At 40.1% G+C, this 21,948-nt stretch overlaps 1 protein-coding gene across 1 annotated transcript in view; it reads left to right on the top strand.

The window, feature by feature from the left end:
• The window catches only part of CNTNAP2 (contactin associated protein 2), a 2,786,505-nt gene that overhangs the window by 2,439,915 nt on the left and 324,642 nt on the right, over positions 1-21,948 (top strand). The window contains exon 15 of the mRNA XM_073630449.1: positions 14,647-14,774. Coding sequence (XP_073486550.1) covers positions 14,647-14,774 — 128 coding nt within the window. The remainder of the gene's footprint in view (positions 1-14,646; positions 14,775-21,948) is intronic.

Here is a 21,948-nt window from a genome sequence, read left to right as displayed (position 1 = left end):
TTATTAGATTATTTCCTACCAGTATAATTTGCATTGTGAGTGTATACCTAGGATAACCTAAGCAACCACACAGCAAACTTAGACACACTATTTAGAGAGAGCCTGTGATGGGACTTTAATTCGGGACCCTAGCTCTGCAAAGCCAAAGCTTTGGACATCATGTGTCATGCTCTTCTTAACACTTTAGGAAAACTATTACCATTTTACTTGCTGCTGTCATGCAAATTCTGTTACAGTAGTCAAGATGATGTATCTAAAGCTAGGTCACATAATATATGTTGGTATGTACTGCTGGAGCCTACTGTAGTGTTCCCCATTTTACAGTATCTCACAAAAGTGAGTAAACCCCTCACATTTTTGTAAATATTTTATTCTATCTTTTCATGTGACAACACTGAAGAAATGACACTTTACTACAATGTAAAGTTGTGAGTGTACAGCTTGTACACTTGTACAGCTTGTATAACAGTGTAAATTTGCTGTCCCCTCAAAATAACTCAACACAGCCATTAATATCTAAACCGCTGGCAACAAAAGTGAGTAAGTGAAAATTTCCAAATTGGGCCCAAAGTGTCAATATTTTGTGTGGCCACCATTATGTTGGAATACTGCCCTGCGGCCCAGTCTCCAAAGGGAGGGGAATCATGCTCTGCTTAAGTATGTCACAAAACATGTTGGCATTCATGGTTCCCTCAATGAACTGTAGCTCCCCTGTGCCAGCAGAACTCATGCAGCCCCAGACCATGACACTCCCATCACAATGCTTGACTATAGGAAAGACACACTTGTCTCACCTGGTTGCCGTCACACACGCATGACACCATCTGAACCAAATAAGTTTATCTTGGTCTCATCAGACCACAGGACATGGTTGCAGTAGTACATGTCCTTAGTCTGGTTTTCTTCAGAAAACTTTTTGTGGGCTTTCTTTCTTTCTTGATCTTGCATCATCTTTAGAAGAGGCTTCCTTCTGGGATGACAGCCATGCAGACCAATTTGATTCAGCATGCGGCGTATGGTCTGAGCACTGGCAGGCTGACCCCCCACCCCTTCAACCTCTGAAGCAATGCTGGCAGCACTCATATGTCTATTTCTCAAAGACAACCCCCTGGATATGAAGCTGAACACATGCACTCAACTTCTTTGGTTGACCATGGTGAGGCCTGTTCTGAGTGGAACCTGTCCTGTTAAACTGCAGATCAGTTTCAGGGTCTTGGCAATCATCTTATAGCCTATGCCATCTTTATGTGGAGCAACAATTATTTTTTTTAGATCCTCAGGGAAGTCTTTGCCATGAGGTGCCATGTTAAACTTCCAGTGACCAGTATGAGAGAGTGAGAGCGATAACACCAAATTTAACACACCTGCTCCCCATTCACACCTGAGACCTTGTAACACTAATGAGTCAGAGGGAGGGAAAATGGATAATTGGGCCCAATTTGGAAATTTTCACTTAGGGGTGTACTCACTTTTGTTGTCAGCGGTTTAGACATTAATGGCTGTGTGTTGAGTTATTTTGAGGGGACAGCAACTTTACACTGTTATACTAGCTGTACACTTACTACTTTACATTGTAGCAAAGTGTCATTTCTTCAGTGTTGTCACATGAAAAGATATAATAAAGTATTTACAAAATGTGAGGGGTGTACTCACTTTTGTGAGATACTGTATGTTCTGGTAGTAAGTAAGCCTGCATTAGCATGTAGCTCTCACTCCCGAAGGAGGTGCTCAATGTTTGGGTTCTTCTGCTCCAAGTGTGAGCAACCCACTATACCGCACTCTCCGACACACCGGGTGCAGTATAAAAGGCTTTAATGAAGAGAAAAAGCTTATCTTGAAAACATGGAGTTAGTATAACCCAACAAATGGTGACTAGTACAGCAGGATAACACAGAAATGGCAATAATACAGTGGGGTAGAATTGCCAATAGTAACACAGTACAATAACACAAGTGACTGGATAGCCATTAACCTGACTACTACTATACACTCTAGCTATAAATGTGCAATACTGTACTCCAATAGCCTTCTATATAAATTCAGAATCCCTCCATCCTACTCCACCCCTTAAAGTATCTGTTATAGCACCCTATCACAATCATTTTGTAATTCCACAAGCATTAGACTTTTCCCAAAAAACAAGGAGTCACAGGGATCCCACTGGGCAGAACTAACACGTGGAATGAAAATAACAGGAGTCAATGGTCAAGAAGCCTTTTGTCAATCTCGTCATCTTCAGGTACCCACTGTTACCTGGAGGAGGTCTAGTGGCCCACCTTTTAAGCCAGTGATGACAGACGACAACCTTCTCCCTTAAGGTAGCAGATCCAGAGCCTCTCCTGGGACAACATGCTAGGGGATCCTAGGATCTAAATACAGTACAAAGTTATCATGGATACAGCAACATTCTGGAGACAATAACTGTTGTTCTGGATGCAGATTCAGCAGTAGCTGTTGTCCACATATGAACCATCCCATTGCCTGCATCACTCCCCACTTTAAGAGACTAGGTAGGCTGGCTTAGGTCATGGCTGCAGCCTGTGACAATCTCTTACTCTCCTCTCCTCTTTCCATTGGCCCAGCTGTTCAGTACACTAGTGACTAGGGATGAGCTCGATGTTCAAGTTGAACGTGAGTTCGACTCGAACATCGTTTGTTCATCCGTTCGCCAAACAGCGAATATTATGGGGCGTTCCCGGGAAATTCAAACGCCGCAGAACACCCCATAATGCGAGATCGCAGAGCATTGCTGTATGATGATTGGCCAAAGCATGCATCTGACCTGCATGCTTTGGCCAATCACAGCACGCTCTGCTGAGAGAGCCATAATTGGCCAAAGGCAGGGTGACGTCAGTTGACAGTGGGCTTTAGCCCGTTGTCACCTAAAAATGGGCAACAGGAGTGCAGAAGAAAGTGCACTCCTGTGATGCAGAGGAGAAGTATAGCCAAAATAGTTTTGTCCATACTTCTTCTAACTATGCCAACTACACATGTAGCCTCCCTGGCGGTTTTCCCGAGTGTGGCTCGGGGTTAAAAGTCAGTACCATTAGCGGTAACCCCGAGCCACACTCGGGATCGCATTGCAGGATCCTGGGGCGGCGTTACTTACCTTGTCCCCGGGATCCTGCGATGTCCCCCGCAGTGTCCGAGGGCTCCGTCCTCCTCCGAAGCCTCTCCGTGCCAGGCTCCGTTCCCTGCGAGCGGCGCGATGCACGGGGGCGGAGCCTGGCGGCAAATTCAAAAAACTGTCAAAATCATAACACATACAGTACTGTAATCTTACAGATTACAGTACTGTATGAAATGATTTCACATCCCTTTTGTCCCCAGTGCTCTGGCCCATGCCCTGCATGCAGTTTTACATGATATACACTGTTCTTTCTGCCTGGAAACTGGAGATTGTCCATAGCAACCAAAAAGTGTCCCTTTACGTCAAAAGTGGCTTTAGACCAGCTAGAAAACAGCGATAATAAATTAGAACACTTGCAGAATTGAGCGATAGTGAATTGTGGGGAAATTTATTTTATTACTATTTTTTAAAAAATTTTTTAATTATTTATTTTTATTTATTATATTATAATTTATGTTTTTGTGTTTCAAACTTTATCATACCCGGGATATCTACTAGACTCTGGTTTGGACAGATTTAAGTGTGTTATTGTTAAGATTTACAGACCTACAATATAAAACGCCAAATTTCCATGCAAAATAATGGTACCGCTTTCAGCACCTAAAATCCGAAATAATCATACCGCCAGGGAGGTTAAGGTGGTGAAGATTTTTTTTAAAGGACAAACTAAAAGTGAAGTTGTTCTTTGTTCTGGTTGATTAGGTTTAAAGCACAATTCCAGCTTTATTACAGTATATGTCCCCTTTAACTGACCACTTCATGTTCCCCTCCTAAGTCACCCTCAACCTTTTTTAAACCAAAAGACTCTAAAAAAGATACTTTTTCATTACAGACTTCTAGTCATCATGGTGACATCTTGGGTCCTTCTTTTCTGGCAGCAGCAGGCTTTCCTCTTGGACTGAGCAATGCTTCTGAGCACCACTCAGTCCACTCCGGAAGTACTGTGAGCCCAGGCTGTGTGATGATTCACATTCAAGAGTTGTCAATGACAGGCTGGGCCCATAGGAAATGGGTAGAATGATACTGGCTGTCATTCTACCTGAAGACTGGCGGCGCTGGATGTAGAAGGCATCTGGGAACAGCACAGCAGAGTGAAGAGGATAAATACAGCTAAACACATTTTTTCTTTAACAAAAGGTTTATTGGCTGAAAGAACATTGAATAGACATGGGTAGCCAAAAGAGATCACATAAGATACAGAGAACAAAATGCAGATATTGGCTATAACAAACAGCAGAAATACAGCCAAATGAAATGCAATTAAAAGTATACAAAGAAAAATTAAAAAAAACAAAAAAACAAAGCAGCAAACAGAAGGCAGTCTTGAATAAACCAGTGTAAGAAACCCACAACGTCTGGTAAAACACCAGTGTGCAAATATTAATAAAGCCTCTCTTAAAGTGGATGTAAACCCGATTCGTGAAATTTGAGCAGGGCACATATATCGACAGTGCTTTTTTATCTCTTTTCAAAGCAACCGAAGCTGTCTCCTTCTCTGTTCTTCTGTTATCAGCCTGATAACTCCTGACAAGTTCTCTGTCACACATGATAAAAGCAGCCTGAGTTTTGTGTTGAGGAAGATGCTATAAATAGATTAGCAGAGCCCTAAACTATTCAACGATCAGCTCTGAAAGTCTCTACCTATGAGGAGAGGGGGTGTGTGCCTTTCCTTCCTTTGCTGTATTCCCAGACTTCACTGCAGTGTTGAACAATGAACAGGAAGAAAAAATCTCCTAACAGGATCGGAACTTTCTAAACAGTAAATAAAGCTGAAGACAGCAGATATACATGTACAACTTATGTAGGGAGATTTGTTTAATCTCTGTGTATCATCTGAGGCTGTTCACTTCAGTGGGTATATGTTACCTCCACTTTAAAGAAAAAGGGGAGGCCAGGTTAATTAGGAACTGTGCCTGTACCAGTAGATACCTTGCCACCAAATCAAAGAAAAGGAAGATTAGAAGAAAACTGAAGGAAAAGACAAGAGAAAAGGAATAGAAAAACGAGAGAGAGAGAGAGTAAATGGAAAGGGAAAGAAAGGTCCCAGAGGGTCTCAAGGATTAAAAATTAGATGGCTAAAAGAAGATGGTCCACCATCAGCTTTTTCATTGACCATGTTGTCATTCATAAAATGTTTTACTGCCTTGAAGCTAAGAGTAGGAGATTTCCAAGCCCTCACAATTGTTAGTTTGGTAGTTGTAAAAAGATGTGCAGCTAGTTGGCATTCTAAGCAGAGGGGGAAGTCAATCGGTTTGTGGAGAAGACCTTTATTTGGATTCCTCTTAAGGTTACAGTGAAGTAATGTACGAAGTAATGCATCGACTCTGATCCATAGTCTGCTCACTCTTGGACAAGACTACCAAATATGTGCCATTGTTCTGACAAGGGCACAGCCACAGTAGCATAATGGCGAGTAATTTGGAATAATATGCCCTAGGCTGCTAAAGTGTAGTACCATCGATACAATATTTTGTATGAATTTTCCAGAGCCTTAAAGAATCTATACAATATTTACCATTGTGGCAATTATTTACTACTACAGAATGAGAGTGTGTTTCCCTATTCACCAAAAGCCATCAGTATAAAACTTTAAACTATAAAACCTTTATTAAGTATTTTTTTATAAAGTGTAGTTAACTAGGTGTATATAGGTGTGTAAGCATTTCACTTTAAGGGAGGTTTTTTCCCAGACCAGATAGAATGTAAAGATATTGGTGGTCAGTAGTTGTCAAAAAGAAAAACCTCCCTACTGAAATACCGCAAAATCACTTTGTGAGGCTAATGGAAATGTATGGAGTGACTTCACAACCAGGTCCCTAGATATCAAAGCCAAGGATTAGACGTACATTTATGCCTAACTATTTCAAACAATGGCACCTCTTCATTTGCCTTGATGTATATAAGGCACAATGTGAAACCTCTACAAAAATAACAACTTGGCAGTGGAGGTATCTAGCAACAAATCAGAAAACTCAATAGCTAAATAAAATAAACCTCCCTATGTTCTGTGCTTCCTCCACACAAAACAACTGAACTGCTACAGAAAACCACCATATATCTAGGTCCACCAAATCCCATTGTCATCCCTGCAAATGGCAAAACATGGTTTATTGGGGAGGATATATCGAGAACTCCTAGATATATAGATGCACGCACTAGAAGGGGGAAGCCAAGGCAGGGATGACAGTGGGATCAGTTGCACCTCAATAAGGTCCAAAGTGGCCCAGTGTACTAGGCAGCAGATATCATATAGATGTGGAATATGGGTTATATTGGCCGCTAGGCAGTAAGTGTGGATATTGGGAATAGACAGTGTACCAGATATTTTGCATGCAAAAAAAACATGTTTACTAATGCGAGGTCGGGAAGAACTCCAGCTAAATCAAAAAATCTAATGTTGGTTTATCCAAAGTGTATGTGAAGGAATGTCGACAAGCAGCATTCGAAAAACATATAATAGTTTAGGAAGAAAAAGTAATCCGCACAGCAATAATTCTACCAAACCACGATATTGGGAAGTGAGTCCAAAACTCAAGCAAAGACGATAGTTTCTGAAACAATAGAGGTACATTTTTTCTTTATTACAGGAGGGAGAAGAAGTCTGAAAATATTCCAACTTGAGTGTTAAATTATTGTGTTTCTGTATAGCAAGAACCACCGAGCTAATACTCACACTGGTTCTTATGCAGGAAGGCTCTCACTGAAAATTACCAGTGCATGGCTCCCTCTGTTGAACACAGATGTCTGTAATACGCAGTCTACCATCATATATGGAAGAACTGACATGGGGAACATAGAAATGTAAAAAGAGGAAAGGGAAATATCACGGGATATGAAATGACTTTCTTTGGGATCTATGTTTAAAGGGTTTTAGTTTTAGTTTTTTGCGTACCTAAACATCAATACCTGTATTAAAGAAATATATTATGTTCACCAAGACCCCAATAAAGTAATCTTTCTTAGCTATCAGGTCTTCTAACATTTTCCTTTTTACTTGCTCCAGCCTATGTTATATAGCCTCCATCAGATTTTTAAATGTTAGCTTCTGCTATGCGCATTGTAATAATTTATACTTGGCTTCCACTTTATTACATACGCTGAAGAAAATTGAATATTTGCATCTGTTTGGGACTGTCAGCTGGTAAATCAGTTACAGATGGGAAATATTTTATGAAGGAGAATAATAAGGCAAATATATGTGCCTCTGTTCCTGTTATAAATTAAGTATCCGTCAAACATCCCGTGTGGATTTCTATGGAGATAAACATTTTATCAGCGCTGTTTTAAGAAAAATGAGTCCACACTCGAGAACATCTGCCTTACCGCATATGAATTAAAATTAAGAAGTGGGTGTTCTTGCCACAAGTGAATCTTGACAGTTGAGTAAGTTTCAGCTAACAGCTACTTTTTAGCAAGGTCATCCTTCTGCTCTACTGAGCTCATGATATAAAAAATAGTCTAATTGGAGTAAAAATAATAGCAACAGACATATGTCTATGTTTACAAGCTGAGCAAAACTGACAAGTATATGTATTTTGCCTGTGCTTTATGACTGCCTGCTCTGCATAATGAAACACTTCAGTTAATTACCTTACTGCTTTGCCATTAACGCAAATGTGCCTACAATTTCTCAGGCATTAAGCTGTAAATAATTATTTGAGATGAACGGCAAAGCATTTAAAATATTGTAAAAATGGATGCTTCAGTCATTTGCTAACTAAAACCCTTAAATGCAGCTGCTTGCACGTGCACATCTAGTTGAACACACAAGTGTTTAATTTAAACCTCTGACCTTTAAAAGCCAATGCTTATTATGCCAACAGTTTATTCCTTCATCATCCTACATGAGGCAGAACAAATGAGTAAGCAAATCACCCTTAAATAAAATAACACCCAAAACTTGGCCCTGTTCTAGCCTTTATTATTTTTATCCTTGCAAATGTAATAACTACAGATTCTGTTTTTTGCCTTAATCATCATTGTAACATTAAATACTTTGGTTTAAAACACATTAGGCTGAACGATGAGTTATTTTAAAGAACGGCATATGTTTCGTTAAGCTTATTTTACTGATTAAACCAAAGTGGCCTGAAGTCAGCATTTTACTCTAGTAGTTACGGGCCGAGAAGGATAGTATTCTTGTGGGTTTTGTTCTGGCATGTATGTGTCCTTGGTAATCACTATTTTCATTTCCTCTTGTCAGCAATCTTGGAATTTGTATCAGATGTTCACAGGGTAGAGCACATCTGAAATCTGTCTGTTGGATACTTTAGTTGGGTGAATTGTACAGTTTCAAAATTAGGCCAGTCAAGTATAAAAAAAAAAAAAAAGTAGTCCATTAAAAGATAGAATCAAACAAAGCTTTTGTTGCAATGTTCAACTTTATTTAGGAGCCACACCATTTAGTATTTCTTTTCTGTCACTAGATGGCATCAGTCTTTTTGCTGGATTATTGGCCAACATCATTCAACCCATTGAACACAGACTGTTAAACCTCGTACACGATCGGATTTTCCGCAGACATAACGTCAGACTTTTGTCCATAGGGCGTTGGCCAGGAACTTGTCTTGCATACAAACAGCAAGGAATTGTCGGCCAACAAACACAAACGCAGTGACTTATTAGACATACTGCAAGACTACAAAGAGGAAGTTCTATTGTCATGTGCCACCCTTTGGGCTCCTTCTGCTAATTTTGTGTTAGTAGAAGTTTAGTGAGTGTTGATTCGCACTTTTCAGTTCGTTTCTGTATGGCCGTTCAGCAACCAGCCATGTCGGAGAGGAAATAATGTGTTATTTATTATTGGCCTTGAAGTTATTGCTTTGACCCAAGTCCAGTCCAGGAACAGGAGGAGGAGGATTTCTTGGACCAAAAATTGGTTGCTTTATTAATCGTGACCAATTATGTCATATGCCTTTGCTGCGGGAGCTCCAGGAAAATAATCTGGATGATTTTCAGAATTATCTCCACATGATGGACCCCTGCTTTCACCAACTCTTGGCATTGTTGACCCCCTATATTAGGAAGCAGGACACATGCATGAGGCTTTTTTCTTTTTTTTTTTTGGTTGAATAATGATTTGATTTGGTATATTTTGGTATTTGGTATATTTTCCATATAGAATAGAATGCACTTTTTGGTTAAGTTCTATTGGCAGATAGCATGTCTAATTTTATTTGTTTTCTTTTTTTAATGCACAATAAAAAAATTGTGGATAATAATACTTGGCTATGTGTTTTACTTCAAATGACAGTTTGGAAGTAGACAGTTACATTTAAAAAAATACAATGTAAAATTGACAAGGGACACCAACATAGTTGTATCTTTGATCTTAAAAACTATGGGATAATGGTGTTGTGGTAACTTGCCCAAAAAAAAAAAAACAAGCATAATAATATTATTCTTGATATCACTAGAAAATACGTTTGGCAGAACTCCATCTGTATGTCCAGCAAAGCAGTTTCATTATTATCACAGTGAAGAAGAGAATTGTGCGCTGCATTTCTAGATTTCATAATCTGCCACATCATGAATGTTAATTCTCCATTATGAACGCTAGTTTACAAGACCGACCGCTTACGGCTTGTCCTTGCTCCGAGCATGCGTGTTTGTACTTTGGACTTTTGCCTGACGGACTTATGTACACACACTCGGAAAATCCGAAAACAGACATTTGTTCGAGGAAAATTTTTAAACCTGCCATCCAACATTTGTCCACGGATAGTTGGCCAACAATTGTCTGATGGAGCGTACAAACGGACGGATTTTCCGCCAACAGCCTGTCATCACACAATTCCCATTGGAAAATCCGATCATGTGTATGAGGCTTTATGAACTCACCACCAGATGAGTCAATCTCTTGAATATTCTGTTTTCTCCTCTCATTGGCATGCTCCTTGTCAGCATGTGAACTAACTGGATCCTTGTGCTGCTTCTTCTACCATTGTGAACTTTGTGGTACAGGGGCTGCAAGAGACTGACACCAAATCAAATATGGGTAACTATGCTGCTTGCATCTTAAAAAAAAAATCAGAGCAGAGTCTGGTGTGTCATCGCGCATGCCAGCTGGCACTCCAGCGCACTCCATACAGCAATGTGACATATTTGAAGATGATTAAAGCTTAAGGCCACTGAGGGCCAATTCAGCAGTGATAGTCACTGATGCCAAAGAAAGAGGCCGTTAGTGACCTCAAGCTACTTTCTGTTGGTAACCATAACTTGTCTTGTCTGTTTATCAGAATATGGTGTGCTGCTGACATCTTGGACTGGAATTATATCTGTCCTAGAATTCAGCTTTAATCATCAGACCCTCAAATGGGCTACATTCAATCATTTTAATTACCAATTTATAAATAGCATTAGTATATTTATCAGAGCTTTACAGAATACTGTATCATTCACATTGGTCACTGACACCAAGGAACTTTAAAATATCATCCACATGAACACAGGAAGAGCATATGAACTTCATATAGATTCTCCCTGGGGGATTCCAGACCTGCATGGCAATATTCCTCCCATGGCAACTTTAATTTATGTGTAGCCCCTGAACCTTTCTTCCTTCATTGGAGGTGCAATATTTCAGGCTCCTTATGTAAAGTTGTTTGAAACATTCTTCAGGTGCATCAAAGATCTTTGAACTAGGCAAAAGGGTAACTCCACTTTCGTGGAGAAAAAAAATAGGCAAATGAAGAAAAAATAATATAGCATATACAATTGCGACACAAGTCATATTGTGATTGAATGTTTCCTTTTCAATCTGCAGCCGCTGTAATTTTCGAAAATGCAATGCAATATGGCTACCTGTAGGTGTTCTGTACACAGAATGTTTTCGGAACACACCCCAAAAACATCATTTCCTGCTTGTGTGATTGCTTACTGATTTTCCCAGAAGTCTGCACTAAGATACAAGTCAGATTTCAGGCATCCCCTGCAACAACAACAAAAAAATTTTGGTGAGATACTCTCAATAGGAACATGTCTAAAGGGATGCAGGCCCAGCAGTTTTCTTCATTGTAGCTCTGCAGCTGATTGATAATTATGAAACCACTCCCATTAGACTCACTCAGCCCAGGAACACAGGCGAACATACAGTGATTTCTTCAGAATAACAAAAGGTAGGAATCTGTAACAAAGTTTGCAAGATGGAATCATCAAAACAGCATGTCTCTGTTAGGATGGGCTATCTGTTCAATTCGAACATGAGTTCAACTTTGGCTGTTCGCCGAACAGTGAACAATTTGGGGTGTTCGTGGCAAATTCAAAAAGCCATGGAATGCCCTTTAAAGTTCTATGGGAGAAATCTAAAGTGCTAATTTTAAAGGTTAATATGCAAGTTATTGTCATAAAAAGTGTCTGGGAACCTGGGTCCTGCCCCAGGGGACATGTATCAATGCAAAAAAAAGTTTTAACCACTTACCGACCGCCGCACGACGATGTACGTCCAAACTTTGAACGGGGATATCGTTGTTATGGCAGCAGCTAGCTGCCATAACTCCAGTATCCCCGTTTTTGTGCGGCGGCCGGCTTTCAGATAAAAGTGGTCCCTGCGACGGATTCGCCACAAGATCACTTTTATCGGTGGCGGGAGAGGGGCCCCCCTCCCGCCGCGATCCGTTGCATCTGTCTCCGTCCTGTGCCTGGAGACGAGTGAGGCTAAGATGGCACCCACTCGTCTCCATGACACTGCTGGGCGGAAGCGACGTCAAAACATCACTTCTGTCCACGCCTCTTAAAGGCACATTTTTTCAAATGTCATTTTTTAAAATCATTTATTTTTTTTATTGCATTTTAGTGTAAATATGAGATCTGAGGTCTTTTTGACCCCAGATCTCATATTTAAGAGGTCCTGTCATGCTTTTTTCTATTACAAGGGATGTTTACATTAATAGGAATAAAAGTGACACATTTTTTTTTTTTAAAAACAGTGTAAAAATAAATAAAATAATGTAAAATAAATAATAAAAATTAAAAAAAATGTTAAAAACCCCCGTCCCAACGAGCTCGCGCGCAGAAGCGAACGCATACGCGAGTAGAGCTCGCATATGAAAACGGTGGTCAAACCACACATGTGAGGTATCACCGTGACTGGTAGAGTGAGAGCAATAATTCTAGCCCTAGACCTCCTCTGTACCGCAAAATATGCAACCTGTAGAATTTTTTAAACATCGCCTATGGAGATTTTTGAGGGTAAAAGTTTGACGCCATTCCACGAGCGGGCGCAATTTTCAAGCGTGACATGTTGGGTATCAATTTACTTGGCGTAACATTATATTTCACAATATAAAAAAAAATTTGGCTAACTTTACTGTTGTCTTTTTTTTTTATTCAAAAAAGTGAATTTTTTCCAAAAAAGTGCACTTTTAAGACTGCTGCGCAAATACGGTGCAAAAAAAAGTATTGCAACAACCTCCATTTTATTCTCTAGTGTGTTAGAAGAAAAACCATATATAATGTTTGGGGGTTTTAAGTAATTTTCTAGCAAAAAAACTGTTTTAAACATGTAAACACCTAAAATCCAAAACGAGGCTGGTCCTTAAGTGGTTAAAAACTGGCGTTTTTTTTTGGGAGCAATGATTTTAATAATGCTTAATGTGAAACAATAAAAGTGAAATATTCCTTTAAATTTCGTACCTGGGGGGTGTCTATAGTATGGCTGTAAAGTAGCGCATGTTTCCCGTATTTATAACAATCCGAAAGCAAAATGACATTTCTAAAGGAAAAAAAAGTCATTTAAAAGTGCTAGCGCTAGTGCCGGCTATTAATGAATTGTCGTTCCCAACAATACACATGAAAGTCATTGATAGTCAGTGAAAAAAAAAAAAGTGCATGGGGGTCCCCCAAAGTTCCATTACCAGGCCCTTCAGGTCTGGTATGGATATTAAGGGGAACTCCATGCCAAAATGAAAAAAAAATGGCGTGGGGTCCCCCCCAAAAATCCACACCAGATCCTTATCCAAGCACACAACTTGGCAGGCCGCAGGAAAAGAGGAGGGACAAGAGAGTGCCCCCCCTCCTGAACCGTACCAGGCCACATGCCCTCAACATGGGGAGGATGTCCCTATGTTGATGGGGACAAGGGCCTCATCCTCACAACCCTTGGTAAGGGATATATTGTACCCCTATCATTTCACAAAAAGAAAGTGTCAAAATGTTAAAAAACCACAGGAGACGGCTTGGGACAAGTCCTTTATTAAAAATAAAAAAAACAAAAATAGAAGAGATTCCAGCAATGTAATCCAATAAATCCATACTCCTACTCCAGCGATGTAATCCAATTCTCGATCTCCAGTGATGGATGATCTCCAGCGAGGAACACGCACAGGATCCTGTCTCCACTGGAGGCACCCAGCCAATGACACGGCGCTAGCTTGACAGCTCTTATGTAGCTGAGGGTATTGCGGCTCTGGTGCTGTGATTGGCCGGAGCCGCAATGACATCACTCCTGCGCATGTGTGCAGAAGCTGCCGGTAACGGCACAGTATAACTGAAGCAACGGCACTTAAGTGCCGTTGCTTCAGTTTACTTAAGTGCGCATGTGCCGATGACGTTGGCACATGCAAATACAGGGTTATCTCCTAAACCATGCAGGTTTAGGAGATATCCAGTGTAGCTACAGTTAAGCCTAATTATAGGCTTGCCTGTAGTATAAAGTGGTTGTAAAGGGTTTACAACCACTTTAACTGCATTAGCGCTGCACTTTATTTTGTATTATATATCTTACATATTGCATGTTTTCTTAGATGATGTGCTCTATTTTACTATTTATGCAATATTTTTACTTTCTAAATAAACGTTTTATACAGGGCACATCCATAACACAGGTCTGGCACATCACAATTTGTTTGTAAAAGGTAGGAAGAACAGCAGAAACTGTTTTCTTTTTAGACGTTCGCTAATTGATTTAGCTGTGTTTATAATTTAAGCCATAGATCTCTGTAAATAAAAGGGTTTTTATCAGCAAAGCAGTTATGAATGGCCTGGTAAATGTGATTTCCTAATATATCTAAACACAATAAAGAAATAAAATCTACACAAAAACAATAGACATCCACTTTAATTTCTGTAAAATACTCAGGCTGATGTTAGCTTAGACAGCTTATTGTCAACAGAACAGCAGAGAAATCCATCATTGGATATTACCATCTCATTGAATGAGAATTCCATCCTTTTATGGAAGGCAGAAACATTTTAACCATTTAAGGAGGGATTATTTATGGTTGAGTTTTGCATGAATGGGCATATAAATTCAAGCTTCAAGATTGTTAGCACTGGTTTTTGTTTTCTTTATCCTCAGCAGATTCAGACTGTCTAATAAATAATTAATTAGCCAAAAAAAAATTTAATAAGCTCCATAATTTTGCACTTGAAATTTACTGTTACCTTTATTCATCCCTACAGACAAATGTCAGAAAGTGGCTGCAAACTGTTTGTTTTTAGGGTGCTGTATTAGTTACCATGGTTACATTTTTACATTATTCACTGATAAAATACCTTTCTTCTTTTGCATGGCACAGGAGGAAAGATGATGGCATTTTGTCCTATAAGGATCACCTGCCGGTCACACAGGTTGTTGTTGGTGATACATATCGTTCTTCGTCAGAGGCAAAGCTGACTGTTGATCCCCTACGATGCTTTGGAGACAGTAAGTGTTTTAAATGACCTTTTATCCTATAATATACAGCGATAGAGGACATTTGTGAAAAGTGGCACTGAGCTGCAAAAGTCTTTAAATGGAACCTGTCAAAGGTAAAAGAATACTTAAAGTGGAACTTCAGTCGTTGTTTCACAATTCCATCTATTAAATCTTCTGCCCTTGTTGTTTTAACTTTGGATAGTAAAACATTTTTTTTTCTGCCAGTAAATACCTTATACAGCCCACTTCCTGTTTCTTGTCTGGTAAAAAGCCTAGGCTTATGACCTCATGCACTGCTCTCTCTCTCTCACGCCTTGCCAGGAAGGGAGGAGAAATGAGTCATAAGAGGGACAATGAGAGCTGCAGAGCTGAAGGTGTGCCTCTGTGTGTCTGTGTAAATCCAGGAAGTGAACAGGCAGCAGCTTCAGTTGCCCATAGTTAAAATGGATGCAGCCAGACTTAGTGGAGGGAGATTTCTGCAGCATATTTGGCAAGTACAGAATCACAGTATATATAAAATAATATGCAAAGTGGTTGGAGGGAAGCTTCAGAATCAAAGATGTTTTTATTACAAATTATGTGAGCAGACTGCAGTTCCTCTTCAACCACTTCAGCCCCAGAAGGATTTGCCCCCTTCCTGACCAAGCCATTTTTTTCTCACAAATAGAGCTTTCTTTTGGTGGCATTTGATCACCTCTGCGGTTTTTATTTTTTGTGCTATAAACAAAAAAAGAGCGACAATTTTGAAAAAAACACAATATTTTGTACTTTTTGTTATAATAAGTATAAAAAAAGGTAAAAAAACAAATTTCTTCATCAGTTTAGGCTGATATGTATTCTTCTACCTATTTTTGGTAAAAAAATTGCAATAAGCGTATATTGATAGTTGAAGTTTTAGCGCCTACAAAATAGGGGATAGATTTATGTCATTTTTATTATTATTTTTTTTTACTAGTAATGGCGGTGATCTCCGATTTTTATTGGGACTGCGACATTGCGGCGGACAGACCGGACACTTTTGACACTTTTTTGGGACCATTGACATTGATACAGCGATCAGAGCTAAAAATAGCCACTGATTACTGTATAAATGTCACTAGCAGGGAAGGGGTTAACACAAGGGTTGATCAAGGGGTTAAGTGTGTTCCCTAGGTGTGTTTCTAACTGTGGGGGGATGTGACTGACTGGGGGAGGAGACATATCATTGTTCCTACTTAGTAGGAACACACGATCTGTCTCTACACCCCTGACAGAACAGAACCAGGATTTGTGTGTTTACACGCACAGATCCCCGTTCTCGTTCTGTCAGGAGCGATTGCGGGTGCCGCACGCGCATCGGTTCCGGGGACACGCTGCAGGAGCGCGCCTGCTATAGCGTCTTAAAGAGCCGACGTATAGCTACGGCAATTTGCGCAGCCATGCCAACCTGCCGCAGTATAACTGCGGCGGCTAGTTGTCAATTGGTTAAACATGCAGCAATTGCTGGAGCTTTTAACCCTTTTTCACCCGCTAACAGGGGTTAAAAGTGCCGGCAAAGCGCCACTGGCGCTTCAGCGGCGCTGCCCATTGATATCAATGTCTGGACAGCTTGGTCTGTTAAAGGAAGGTAAAAAATAACAGGTATACTGGCAGGATCACCATGTGACAATAAAGGAAAAAAAATAACTAATGCAATCGCCATATCTATGAATTGGTAAGGTGTAATTTAATACATTTTTGTTTTTGGGATTAATAGCACTTTGAACAAAAGGCTTCAAAACAGCTGATTTTCCTCAACCAAAATAAATGGCCTTGTTACCATGAATTAAAAAAAAAAAAAAAAAGCAAGAGATATCAGAGAGCAGTTTTGCTGATTGCTACTTATAATAAACTAATAGGCTGGATTAGCCAATGGATTCTTACATGGAGAATCTTTTAGGGATGCTAGTGACCCTCCCTTCTCAATATGAAATCTTTACTCTCAATATGAGTCTCACCCCTAAAGCTGCAACCAGCATAATTAGAAGTAAAAATTCAACAGAAGTATGATGCTGTCTCCAAATTCAAAGATGCCATATTCTCTAAAGTGATATTGGGGTTGAGCAGAGTGACGCCCCATACACACTATCAGATTTTCTGCTGATTTTTGTCTTCAGATTTACCAAAACCATATAATATGAGGTCAAACTTTAGGAGGCCCTTACACTACATGGTTTTGGTAAATATGAAGACAAAAATCAGCAGAAAATCTGATAGTGTGTATGGGGCTTGAATGTTAATAAAGAGGAAGGAGCTGTGAGAGATTTTTTTATATAATATGATTGGTTAATTAAAATAAATACAGCTTCAGCCTACTTACTAATGTTCACTTTGACTGAAATATTGTATAGCAGCTCATGCAGTTCACCAGTGTATGTTTATTAAATGTGTATTTAGCTGTTAGTGAGTAATTGGGTTAAAGCGTATCTAAACCCGAAAACAAAAAATGTATTATACAGCAGATTACAGGCTTTTATTTCCATTATTTTCACTTGATAATCCTATAAATGACATACTTGAAGTCCCTTAATGGCTACTCCAGTGATGGTCAATGTATTGGATACAGGGTGTAGCCCCTGACATCACCAAAGGGCCACGCAAAGGGGTTGATTTCCTAAAGGCAAATAGACTTTTCACTTTGAAAAAGAAGTCACGTTTTACAAGGAAATTTTCCCCAGAGCTTAGTGAATGTGGTGAAATTTCACCCTCCAAGAAATACCCATTCACATGCAAGGAAAATTTAAAAAACTGGATGAGAGAAGTCAGCAGAGCTTTATCTCATTCACTAAGCCCTGGGGAAAATTCCTTTGCAAAGTGTAACGCCCCTTCCAGAAAAACAGCCTTTTTGCCAATCAACCCTATAGTATTTAGTAAATGTAAGGCTATAGAAATCTTTCAAAGACTGCAGACATAGGAAAGAAAATGGTCATAGTCTATGAGCATGCTACAAGAGATAATAAGAGACTGCCTACACGCAGTAGGGATGGTCACAAACTGTAAGCATGCTTCAGGATAATGTCAGATATTACAGACACATTACATAGCATTGCTAAAGATAAAAGATTGCTAAAGACAGGATGAAACATCACTTCATATCAGAGCAAGGACAAATTGGGCTTTCATTTGATGGGTCATATACTGAGGATATGGATTTCCTGGCTACAGTGGGTGAACAATTCATTTCCTATCAACAATCAATTGAGTCCTAGTGTGGTATAGAGCTAAATGTGCATAAAGCTTGCAAGTTGGTAAGCATACTCTACAGCTACGGTGGTGGGAATATCACCTTTCGTTTTATGTGCACATCAGGGTGTTGGTCACGTTTGTATGTCCACATACGCTGTATAACAATACTACACTATGGCCAGTCTTTTTGTTATTTTCTTCTTCCGGTATTAAACTGAGGGAACTACAACCTACACCTGGACAGAGTGGATCATTTTCTATCATAAAGGCCCTGGCTGGGTTTAAGCCATCCGTCCACTTTGTTTGGTGTTTTGGTAAGGGCAATTTACTACTATGATGTTTGGATTGTGAATCAGTTCTGTGTATGTTGAAGCATTTGGGTGATCCGAAGTGCTTTTGCCTGAAGAGATATTTGGACTTTATTATTTGTTATTTATTCCAGGACATTTATTTAAAATAACGTAATGAACATTTAGCGCAGTTTATTTTTACTATTGCTAAAGATCCCTTCTATTATAACCTCTATATAAATCAGTGCTTCCACATTTGTACTCTATATTGTGCCCTTAAAAATTACTTATGGCAAATTTGATATTTCTTTCACAAAGAACTATTATAAAAGCTAATATAAAAGATCAGATGAAAAAGAAACATGAAAAAGAGAATGGACAGCAAAGGAAAAAGTAAGTCGATAAGCCAGTCTAAAGATGCTCCAAAGCACAAAGTGCTGTCTGCAGGGACCTCAATGGTTACATGTTGGGCACCAGAAGATTACTCTCACTCCTTCACTGTATCTTTGGAGGCAGCCATGGTTGCCACCAACCCTGGACTTCAAACAAGTCTGCCTATGTCATTCTTTGTGACATGACGGGGTAATAGGATTAGTAGTTTACAGTAGAAAGATGATTTTTTTTGTTTCTGTTCTCCCCCCACAAACTGGGGCAAGAGGAACAGGAATTTTCTGTACTTGCTGAATATGTTCTTAGCAGTGGCGGCTGATGCTCAAAATTTTGGGGGGGCGCAAACAAACTGAAAAAAAAACAATCAATTGCAGCTACTGTGCCATCAAACACAACCACTGTGCCCATCAAACGCAGCCACTGTGCCCATCAAACACAGCTACTGTGCCCATCAAACGCAGCCACTGTGCCATCAAATGCAGCCACTGTGCCCATCAAATGCTGCCATCAATTTCTGCCAGTGAGCCCATAAATTACCGCTACTGTGCCCCATCAGATGCTGCCAGAGTGTCCATCAATTGCCACTACTGTGCCCCATTAGATGCTGCCAGTGTGGCCATCAATTGCCGCTACTGTGCCCCATCAGATGCTGCCAGATTGCCCATCAATTGCCGCTACTGTGCCCCATCAGATGCTGCCAGTGTGCCCATCAATTGCCGCTACTGTGCCCCATCAGATGCTGCCAGAGTGCCCATCAATTGCCACTACTGTGCCCATCAATTGCCACTACTGTGCCCCATCAGATGCTGTTAGTGTGCCCCATCAAATGGCGCCAGTGTGCCCCATCAGATGTTGCCAGTGTGCCCCATCAGATGCCACCAATGTGCCCCATCAGATGCCGCCAGTGTGCCCCATCAGATGCCACCAGTGTGCCCCATCAGATACTGCCTGGCACTTACCTGTCTCAGAGCGGGTCAGCCGCAGTCTCCTGCACGTCCTCCATGTCTTCTTCCACCCTCTCTCAAGCGTCCAATCACACCGCCTGACGTTTCAGCCAATCAGGTGACCGGTAACAGGCCCGGCAACCTGATTGGCTGAGAGGTGGATTCAGTGTTAGCAAACCGAATTCCTTCGCTTTACTAACACACAGCTGAATGAACAGCGAATGCACAGCATTGCGTCCACTGTTCACATTTTTGGGCACCTATTAGAGCCTATGGCTCTAATCAGGTGCTTCTAAAAAACCATCCCCGCCGGTGTAATTCAGATGCCTGGCTCCCGAAAATGGGCCGGGCACCTGAATAGGGGGTGTCAGCAGAGCGACCATAGATAGATTCATGCAATGCAATGACATTTTTGGTGAGATACTCCTAATAGGAAATCACATCTAAAGGGATGCAGACCCAGCAGCTTTCCTCATTAGTGCCCTGTAGGTGCTGCAGCTGATTGAAAATTATGAAACCACTCCCATTAGATTCACTTTCCCACATGGACACAGAGAAATGCATAAGGATTTCTTCAGAATAACAAAAGGTAGGACTCTGCAACAAAGTTTGTTAAAATCCTTGCAACATACATAGATCACCCAGGGGGGGAATGTTTTTTTTCTCAACAAAAGTGGAGTTACTCTTTAAGGCTTTTGTAATATAATTTTTTAGAAGTAAAAATGTTTTTTTGACAGGGCTTACTTAATTATGTCATTTGTTCTGCAATTTCCTATCTTAACAGAGTAGCAAATATCAAATGTGTTACGAGGCCTTTTTGTGGTTAATGAGAAAATTCTGCCAATCATACTTGCTTTGTGATAAAAGATAATAGTAATCGCATAAAAGGAACACTTCACAGATGGGATGCTGCTACCAATGTCATCAACACTGCTATTTATTCCCATATTAGCCAGGTTTATTATTGTGCAAACTGCAATCAATCCTGGGGATGTTAGTGAATATTAGTGTTTGATTTGATATCCTTGCTCATCAAGCAGTATAATTAATAGGCCTGTTTCTTTGTTAGATTAGAATTTTCAGATGGCTGTAATAACTTAGTATTTCTTTTTTTTTTTTCCTTGTTTTTTTTTTCCTGTGTGTTAAGAATGCTAGAAAATAATTGCTCCCACAGCAAGAAATGTGAATTTGTAATTAATACTCACTGATGAACTGATCTGTTTAAGATGCAGTAATCGTGTATTAGCTGCAAGGCTGAATTAGAGTTGGCCAAAAGAGTACATCATTAAAGGCCAACTCCTAGGCAAGAAATAATAACTTATAAACAATAAGGGAAGAGGTAGCATTTCTGTTGGATTTTAATATCTGTCTGTGCCCTACTGGGGAAATTTTTCCCTCCCTTTCTTGTGACCGTTCAAGAAAAAAGGGGCATGCAATCAACTCCGGGATAAGAAGGCACAAATAAAAACATTTTTAAAAGTTTTAAACTTTCCCACTCTGTCTAAAACTAGATTAAAAGTTTTGACTGGAGTTGGCTTTTAGGGCCCCATTCACACGGGTAAATGAGGCTATCTGCCATTCCCCTTGGAAGGCTCAGCAGGGATCCATGCGAATAGGTGCGAGCAAAAAGTCCCATTGAAAGCAATAGGAGCCTGACAGCCCCCGCAGCTATCTGTGGCCTTTCACATAAAATTGTTCATATGATTACCAGCAGATGATCAGCCCTGGATGCAGACAGTCAGAATTCAGAGTCGATTATCCTCAGTTAATTGCTGTCAGGCCTCCATTGTTTTCAATAAGGCTTCCTGCCTGTACCTATGCACATGGATCCTCCCTGATTTTCCCATGAGTAATTGCAAATGGAGCCCATGGAGTACCTTCTGTCAGGTTCTATTTGCCCTCTGTGTCGTTGCTGGGAAGATTTGGCCTTCTATTTACTGTATCCCTGTGACTATTGTCACAAGACAAAAAGTAAGACGTAATCTAAAATGTTACAGTTGTCATGAGCACAGGGAACGAGAGTAAATGGGGGAAAATGATCCGATGACAACCGTCTAAGATGGGAATTCCCCTTTACTTTGGGGAGATTTACACTCACTTAATATTGCATCTCTAGGATAGAAAGTCAAGTGAAATCTCTCCAGCAGGGAGCAAAATATAACCTTATAGGATTTTTAACATGTTTGCTACCCTTACAGCTTAAAGCTCCATGCACTCATTCACGTTGTACTAATGCACGTCTTTTCTCACGTTTTTGCAGCATTTTTAGCACGAGATGTGCAAAAAATGCACCAAAAGAAGCTCCCATACCTTTGCAGGCATTGAGCATTGCAGTTTATTTTTGCTCAATTTTCT

Source organism: Aquarana catesbeiana, linkage group LG05 (genome assembly GCF_042186555.1).
Source record: "Aquarana catesbeiana isolate 2022-GZ linkage group LG05, ASM4218655v1, whole genome shotgun sequence".
In the NCBI taxonomy this organism is placed as follows: Eukaryota; Metazoa; Chordata; class Amphibia; order Anura; family Ranidae; genus Aquarana; species Aquarana catesbeiana.
Note: the sequence above shows the minus strand (reverse complement) of the source record. Positions and strands in the feature narration are given on the sequence as shown.